We start from the raw sequence: 9,283 nt of genomic DNA, 5'->3' as shown, positions 1-9,283 counted from the left end.
CCACAGACAAATTCTGATAGAAAACACCTTATTGATCAGTTTGAGAGATCTGTGAGGGAATAGTTTGTAACAGAGTAGATGATCTGTGATGTGCTTAAATACATTTTATGTTATTGTTATAAAGGATAGAGATCAACTATCATCTGTGAATTTAAACAACTCAGAACTCAAAGTGAAGTCTATCAGGTCAGGGGTGGAATTGCCCAAATTCTGACAGAATTACATTGCTAATGGTTAAAGAAGCAGGTCGCAAACAGGGTTATGCCATGTTTGCTTTTCCACTTCCTCGCTGTGTGTTTGGACAGTTTTCCTTAAAGTTTGTTTCATTATTTGTTTTTGTTTTTTTAAGCAGGATTTTGTCCAAAATAACAGATTTTGACACATTTTTAACCAAAGATAAACCTTATGCCATGGAAGACAATCCATCACATTTTAGAAGGGATCTGGAACAATATATTGGTTCTGAATCAGTTTCAAATATCACAAAATCCATCTCACCATTGGCAAAATTTCATTTAGAATGGTCCCAGATTGTGCATTTCATTGCGATTTTTCAAAAAAAGAAAAAAAAAAGTGGGGGTACTATTGATACATTTGGACCTACTGTGTTGTATTTGATGGGGACAGAAATGTCTTCCAAGCCTTTAAAGTGTGAACGATCATGGAACCATGATACCAGATCATGATTTATTGCTTGATCAAGCAAGCAGTAAAATCTGGTCTGGTTTAGTCTGTTCACACATTTATGGCATGTTATTATTCCAAACATTCCAAACCCAGGGACCAAAAAACGAACCAACATCTATGATTGAAGATTATGTCTGTGAAGTTGTAAGAAAAACCCAAATTACTGATGCATGAAAAACAGAAATGTAAAGACATCCTTGACATAGAGATTATGAAATATCAAACTGATCTGAATAGGATTAGAGGCAAATGTCATGTCTGTGTTGAATAATGCTCACCTGGGAAGCCTCTGCTTTTAAAGGGGCAGTATATATATATATATATATATGTGTGTGTGTGTGTGTGTGTGTGTCTACGCTACACTTATTTGAGCTTAGCTAGGCTATTTGCTCACATATTAGAGAGGTAGAATCATTACAGTACATTGCAAATAACACTTAACTAATCCAATGTAGTTGTTACTAGGCTACAGTTTGAATAACCAATGCTAATCTCATTCTGCTTCAAAAGCTAGCTTAAAGCTTTGATACAAATCGACGATAATCGTGTCATAAGCCTGCATTCATCATTGGCTTTCAGGGGATTTTGGTTCTTTTTGACTTTTGGTGCTTTGAATATAAAAACTACTTTACAACACTAACTATCTTTGCTACCAAATAGCTCAAACTGAGCGACTGTAAACACGTATTTGCGTTATCAATAGTTGGGTTGTGTGATTGTTTTAAGGGGAGCATTGGAATATTGCACACTTTTTTTTTTTACTATGTTCGACCATGAATGTTTTTTTTTGTGTGTCATTGTGTGCCAAAGGATTGAAATGCTGACCCTGAAAAGTAAGAGGAACAAGTGAAATGACTGATCGCCATCTAGTGGTTTAGTGAAGAATGACACCTCATTAATGTTGCATTAATAGACATACTGCCCCTTCAAAACATTAGTTTATACTAATTTAAGATACAAACTTATTTAACACACACAGGCTGTGGAATGAGGCCTAAACAATGCACGCAATAAAAACTCGCTCTCATTGAAAAATTGCAGTTTTTACACAAAATCTCCTCCTCATACACAATATTTGTGTATTTATTTTACTTTCTGTGGTACATCTTGTTCATTCGCAGTTAGTTCATATCTAAATGTGGTGCTTTTTTTGTCTCCTTTGGCGAGTTTCTGGTTATCGCTCATCGCCTATATTATCCTTCAATCATGGGATCTAGAGTTTTTTGATGCAGTAAAAAAAAAAAAAAAAAAAGAAGCTTGTCTTTTGGCACATCAGCAAACTGCATCTCACACGAACAACATGAGAAAAACATGTGGTTTCATTGAAAAAAAAAAAAAACCCCGTCAAGGTCTACAACCCCCCCCCCCCCCCCCAAACACCTGCAGGATGAAAGGAAACAGGAAGTATGTGGACGTCTGCTGACCTCCTCAGTGGATCAATAGACGGTTCAGTGTCTCCATGATTTGCAACAGATCAACACTCGCAGCTTTTTTTTTTTTTTCTGGGCCGTAGGAAAACTTTACAAAACATACATAATTATACATAAAATATATTAGAGAAAAATATTTGATAATATTTCTTTTTTGAATGTTCACACCTAAAATGATTCATCTCAGTTTGTCTCATTATAAATAAGTTTGTTTAAATATATAAACTGTGGGTAAAAAAAATGGTGTCCCTCCAGAATAAGACAATTATATATTTTGGTTTTAGTCTCTCCTGGAAGTTGAGAGCAGACCACTGAACTCTAGTTTATAAAACATTTGACAGGAAATGGTAATACAAAGCGGTCTGTACTGATTTAGGAGGTGACTCGTTGTGCATAGATGGCCTCAAATAAAATGGTAAATTTGGTGAAACTCCCGAGCAATGGACGCTTCGCATTGAAAAAGTCCACAGTTAAATAAGACTCTCGCACGCTGGAGTGGAATACTTGGATTTTCAAAATAAAGGTAAAACATTTTTGGAAGGTTTAAGAAAATGCAACATTAAAACAATGTTAAGGTTTTTTCTAAAATGTTTACAGTAATAATTTATAATGTGCTACTCGCCACTTTTTGGTCATAAGAAAATTCTATAAATATTCCCTATAAAGCATTTACCATTAAAGTGCAGATTTTCTCCCATGATATTCCTTTTCAAAGACTGTCCCATTTTATTTTGAAAATCCAGCATATTTTTCAAATTGCTACAGCCTGAAGATTTCTTGCTTGTGGAGACGTATTCATGCTCTTTAGTTTACAGTCTGTTAAATCGTGCATCGACTGAATAATTAACAGCAAAACAGACTCGCTTTTGATGCGTCAGAGTGAAAATAAATGCTGGGTCTGTGATTTAAAACTCCAACAATCTGTCAAAAAAACACTCCCAGCAGTCCCTTGTTCCCCTTTGGGAATTAAAAAACCCACCCAGTTTAGTGCATCCATGAATATATAAATGAACACCGTTACTGTGAGGGATGCAGAACAAGCGTGGAACCAATAGGTGTCTACACTTTGTTTCTCTGTGGCTCACGTGAGGAGTGTGTGTTTGGGGGAGGCTTCATCCAGCAGAGCCTGCACAGTGACGCACACCTTCACCAGGCCTTTCTCCTCCAGGATGTGGTGAGGAAGACACAGTTTGTCCTGGGAGGGGGAGGTGGGGGGAGAAACAGGAGGGACAGACAGGAAAGAAGAGAGTGTAACGGGAGGTGTGGGGGTGGCAAGAAGACAGAGGAGGCACAAGGTTTAGATAAAGAATAAACACCTTCAGCTGTGTGCACATCTCTTCTCTATTAATACAGCTTCATGTGAAGGAAATGCGCACAAACCGTGCTGTGGTTCACTTTTGTCGGATTCAGGCAAAAACACAATTACTTGAGTTTTGATTTCCACAAAAGTTTCAAAGTTAGACAAAAAAAAACTCAGGTCAAATGTCTGCAAATTGGTTACTTCTTTCAAGCAGTTAAAATTGTTCATGAATAAAAAACAATCACATAATCTCAAGTATTTTATTTCATTTTTTAAAAACTCATTAAAGGGCCCATGTTAAGCTAAATCAACTTATCTGTGTTTTAAACATGATAAAAGTGCTATATGGGCTTCATACACATGCCCAAATTGTGTTTTTTTTCATTGATTCCCTCAATCGTTAGAGGGTGATTTGCTCCTTTCTTACTGCAGGGTGAGCCCAAACACCTTGCTCCAATTTGATGACCCGTTCCCACTTTTGACACGGTACTGAGCTGGAGAAGCCGCGCCTCCAGGAAGCTCTCTGCCGTGATTGACATGTAAACAGACACGCCCACGAAGGTGAGCATTTCAACGTCCTTCGCGCAGTGCTATGTATGTTTTTTCTACAGTCTATGTATGTACCGTGAACACCCCGCCTCCCACGCTCTGTCTCGTGTTTATAAAGCAACATGAGCTCTGCTACGGAGTGGGTGGGAGGAGGGCGGGACGTCCTCTGGCCCGATGTCACTGTGCGGGGAGGAGGAAGTCAGTGTCCCGTCTATAGACACGCCCAGTCATGAATATGCATAAGTAGGCCACAAATCAGCCTGTTTGTGTAGAGTTGCTCAGAAAGTGACTTTTCAGAGGCTAAAACTCTGGAAAACAGGCGAGTTTGGAAAAATAAACCTCAAATACTATGTTTTTGGGGTTCTTAGAACAAATAGAGATGGGTGAAAAATAGCATGATATGGGACCTTTAAGGAACGAGTGGCTGCCCCTACAGAAGTGGATTAGGGCCAATTTTGATGGAGAAAATAATTTTGGGCAAATGAAGCCGAAATGTCGAGATTAAAGTCAAATTTTTCGAAAAAATTAACTCAAAATACAAAATCGTAATACAAGTCTAAGGTCTGCAAATAAAGTCAAATTTACAGAAGCTGACGAGGGCCAATTCACCATATAACAACAAAGTCCAGATCATGACTGTCTACAAAATGCTATGTATCAATGAATGTGTTAAACTTCAAAGTTAGATTCTTTCATTTTTAGCTCATACACATGGTGTTGTAATGTCTTTAAGGACTTTGAATATTTCTAAAAACTGAATCTGTTCAGAAGGAAAAAAAACAGTCAAGTTTAGAAGAGGTGGAGCATTCAGTCCGTCTGTGGATAATGAGGATCTACAGAAACAGATTAGGGTCAGTTTTGATGGAGACTTTTGTCATATATGGTGAATTGGCCGCAGTCAACGTGCATAGATTTGACTTTAATAGCAAAACGTTGACTTTTATCACAATATTGTAGTTTGAGTTCATATTCAAAATGTCAACTTTATTCTCAATATTTTCACTTCATTCTTGATTCTCCATCAAATTTGGCCCTAATCCTTTTCCGTACTGTCCAAACATGAAATGTTGGACCTTTTTTTCTGCCCAAAAAGTCCTGTTATAGTAGAACATCAACAAAGTAGGTAGAACAAAATGTTTCTTGGGAAAATGTATCACCTCTTTAATAAAGTCAAATATCTCACACATTGCAACGTGCATGTCAGCAGCAGTTCCTTCTTATCATAATTATGAATAAACATCACATTAGTAATAGTTCCATCTGTACAGATATTTTTTTGATATACATTATTCTACCAGAAGGCGTTTTTCTAGTCAATATTAGTCCTTAATAATAAATTACCCACCCATAATAAACCCTTTGTAATGAACTTTCTGTAGCCCTTTACCATCTTTCTCCTAAAACAATCACATTGCATATCCAGAATGCTGAAATAAAATGCTTAAAAAATATTTCCACGGCTTTTCTTTCAAACTCCGTCATCATTCATAAATACACCAAATAAAAGCTCCACAAACTACCACCGACATCCTTCCAAATATGGCTTCATTGTGCTTCTGATTCATTTTAAATCCTCTATTACAAACTGAAAGTAGTGAAAGCAGTTAACAGCGCTTCATAACGTCTCTGCTTAGGCTAAATGTGCTTGTGCACATTATTTTTCAGTCTGAGACAAAAGGACAACAGTATTCAAGCCTAAAGCAGCAATGATTGATTTCTATATAATCATATATTATGATTAAAGGTTATACTGAACAATCACACTTAAATCATATTCAGCGACTGTTAAAACCTGAAGCAAACATTGGATTTATTAGACAAGTAGAAAAGTAAGTGCAAAGTGCTGCCACTGAAATCTCCATCCCATAATATTCATTTTCCTTTGTTTCAACAGAAGCCCATCATTGTGCCCCAAAGCCTGCTGGGAGATTGAAAAAAGAAAGTTCTCCCAGTTTAACACTGAGCACTTTTATTTTCCTGATTCAGTGAATTTGTTCTGCTTCAACATTCACAGATTATTCAGTGAAAATGAGTCAGAATGGTTCCTTTTCCTCTACATTAGACTTCAATTTCATCATATATTCAATTTTATGGTATGTTGTCAACTTTATTTTGTTGAATTCTGATTGAATTCTTCTTTAAATATAACTATAAAAAAAGGAAGCTAAGACTTAAAAATCCTGATATAGAGTTCCTCAGTCCTGGAAGGAAGTGAATAAGAGAATTATAAATAAACAAATGACACCATTAGATCATCAGGATGTGGTTGATGTTCAGCTACAACTTAGTGTTTTAATTCAATGGAGAAAAACAAAACAGAGGAGGGGAGAAGGTAAAAGGACCAGTGTTGGCTCATGCTGATGCTGCATTTGTGTCACATGGGAGAGATAAGATATTTTTTATTTAAAATCTGGATCGTTTACTAGGTTGCAAAAAAATTAGTTATGTAGTTTGAATAGTGGCCCAAACACAAATATATGTATAAAAAGTGTTTATATTTTGACGATTCTTCCCATGTGACATAAATACATCAGAAATGAGGCTAGAAGAGCCGAAGAAGAAGAAGAAAGCCCCCCCCCCCCCCCCCCCCGACCAGTGACAGTTGTCACAGCTACGTCAGCTCGCTCCAACTATAGGCCACGAAAAGCAGAACAAGGCAGAGGATGTGAACTCGGCTCGAGCCAATGAAGTCCCAGATCTGCCAGGCGGGAGGCGGGGTTTGAGTGGTGACTGAAACCAACAGGGGAGTCTTTGCTGCGGCGCCCGGGGAGGAGGCGGGGCTTGGAGCTTGCAACGTCTCTTCCCATTTTCTGTCTGAAGAACTAGAATCCAAGGCAACCAGTGCCCGAACTGCTGCACAAACTGGCGGCAGGCGGCACTGGATGATGTCATAGGGTGAACAGAGGGAGGACTGGTGCCCCCGTGAAGACGGGTGGAGGAAAAATGAAGAGGAGGAGAGTTGGAAGGGCAGGAGGAGAGGGGAGGAGTGTAAAAAGGGGAAAATTTACAAGAGGATTAATGGAAACAAAAAGATTATGAATGAAGGGGATTGAAATGAATGCAGGAAACATTAGAGAAGGTAAATGAGAAAATATTGAACATGAAGTGGGCAGCAAGTGATGCATACAGAGGGGAAGTGAGATCATTAAAGAAGGAAATGAGTTTAAGAGAATTAACAACAACAAAAACCCACAGGCAAGAAAAGGAAGTATTTACAATGAAACAAACAGCAAGAATAATGAAAAGATGAGTGGAAAATATTCAAAATTGAAAAAAATGAATTTTATTAATAAATGAGGGGGGAAAATAAATTAGAATATAAGACAAATGTGAAATAAAACAGAAATAAAAAAGTGAAATATGAATTATAACACAGAAGTAAAGTATTGACATAAAGACAAAGGAGAGAGAAAACGTCGTGCCATCCAGTCGGGGTAAAGAAGAGAAAGAAAAGGCAGGTGGTTAACCAATGAGCTCAGAGGTCAAAGGTCACTGATAACGGTGTAAGCTGATGAATGGTGTGGGGGAAGGGGGGCGGGGGGGGAGGCAGGCGGTTTACCATCGCAACCAACAGGGATGCTCACTGAGAGGAAGGTCAGTGAAGCAGCCCCATGATGGGATGGTGAGGTGGCTGATGGGTGGAGCAGGCTAGCACTTTAGCACAGAAGCCGTTAGCGTGTTGGTTCAGCGAGGCGTTTAGCAGAGACACAGTCAGTAAAGCTGCAGGGCGGCGCTCACAGACACATTCAGTAGCACACAGTCATTACAGAGGAACAACAAGCTTTAGCCTCTTCTATTGGTTTGTTACACATTGATTATTACCAAGAACATGTGTGACAAAACGCCATTTTAAGAATAAAAATATAAAAGGTGCAAGAATAAGAATAAACCATGAAGTAAATCTGAACTTCTCTTTTATTGTATATATTTCCACTGTTTTGTTGGTAGCTAATGTAAGTGATTATCACAATAATGTGATGAGATATGTATCATACTGTTCATGAAACACAATACATTACTTTTCAATTATTTGAAGGCAAAAACACTGAAACAGCACCATTACACCATTATTTGATACTTTTTCTTTTCTCTGTGTAAAGGTCACACACACAGATGCACAGACAGCTCAGTTTCATCACTTTTAGACCGCGTTGATCGACGGAGCGAGCTTGAAGCCACAAGCAGCGATGACAGCAGAGATGAACTAGCGTTACACGTCGACGTTAAAACCACCAGTTTAACAGCCATGATAACCAAATACTAGCAGGTATAAAACAACCAGACTCAAAAAAAAATGCTTCACGTTTTCAGTATGTGAGCACAAATTGAGAACATTAGTCTTTTAAAAGTTGACAAAAGTCATGAAATTCTGACTTTAGCTCAACATGACATCCAATAGATTGAGCCAGCCGCCTTTATTCTTTCAAATCTGGTTTGCAGTTTAGTATCCTGCAGAAATCCTTCATTTTAGCGCATGTTAGAAAGATGTCAGCTCAAACCTTTGCATTACAATGAAGGGTGATATTTCTGCAGGATTGGTTCCTATTACATCTCACATCACATGTAACTGGAACTTGTGTTTAACTCAGGATGGTATGAATTCAACAGGCAGCTTCTCAGGGAACTGAGAATGATTTCAAGGCTAAAGGTGTGGGTTTCAATCCCCACAGTGATCTGAAAATGTAGTATACAATATATTTGACTCTAAGTGTCATTGCTAATTAGCAATGCACTCATAGTTGCACTCCTTTGCCAGCACTACAATATTTTCGAGTAGAAATGAAGACCAAAGAAAGAGCTCAGTAAGTATGTAGGATTTACTCAAGTGCTCTATCGCATCTGAGTAGAAACTTGAAATCTTCCCACAGTCCAAAGACGCTGCATGTTGGATATAAACTCTATGAAGCAGCGGGTCTTACCTCTGATACGCCTATTTTTTTGCAGGCATCCAAGAAGTTCTCCACATTTCTCCGACACTTGGCCATGCTCAGTTTTGGCTGAGGGCACAAGAGAAACATTTCCAATAAAAAGGAAGCACACTCATCTCACTTCTCCTGTATTGACTCACTTAAAGCTGATCTGGATAAAGACATAGTGTAGGCCTCATAGAATAGATCAATGAATCAAAGATCAAAAAAATAATGTATTGCTGCTGAAAAGTTTTGTTTTGATTTCTTTGATCTCTTCCCTTTTTTATGTTGCATTATGGGATGTGGAGTCCTGTAAACAGATGCTTAGAAATGCTTTTACTTTGCTTTCGTCCCGTGATTTCTTGCATTTGTCCCTTTAAAAAACACTGCCAAAGTGACTCCCCAAC

General features: G+C 38.2%; 1 protein-coding gene across 6 annotated transcripts in view; it reads right to left on the bottom strand.

The window, feature by feature from the left end:
* Nucleotides 1-2,101: 2,101 nt before the first annotated feature.
* The window catches only part of lrch1 (leucine-rich repeats and calponin homology (CH) domain containing 1), a 75,324-nt gene continuing 68,142 nt past the window's right edge, over nt 2,102-9,283 (bottom strand). For 4 of the 6 annotated variants that reach the window (XM_028436364.1, XM_028436367.1, XM_028436366.1 and 1 more), the window contains 2 exons: nt 8,886-8,963; nt 5,002-6,877 (listed from right to left, as the gene is read on the bottom strand). In XM_028436364.1, coding sequence (XP_028292165.1) covers nt 6,578-6,877; nt 8,886-8,963 — 378 coding nt within the window. In that variant the 3' untranslated portion in view covers nt 5,002-6,577. Of the gene's footprint in view, nt 3,313-5,001; nt 6,878-8,885; nt 8,964-9,283 lie in introns of those variants that run through there. The other 2 variants (XM_028436368.1, XM_028436370.1) reach the window with 1 other exon arrangement.

Source organism: Gouania willdenowi, chromosome 21, assembly GCF_900634775.1.
Source record: "Gouania willdenowi chromosome 21, fGouWil2.1, whole genome shotgun sequence".
Taxonomy (NCBI): domain Eukaryota; kingdom Metazoa; phylum Chordata; class Actinopteri; order Blenniiformes; family Gobiesocidae; genus Gouania; species Gouania willdenowi.
This window is presented reverse-complemented; position numbering and strand designations above follow the sequence as displayed.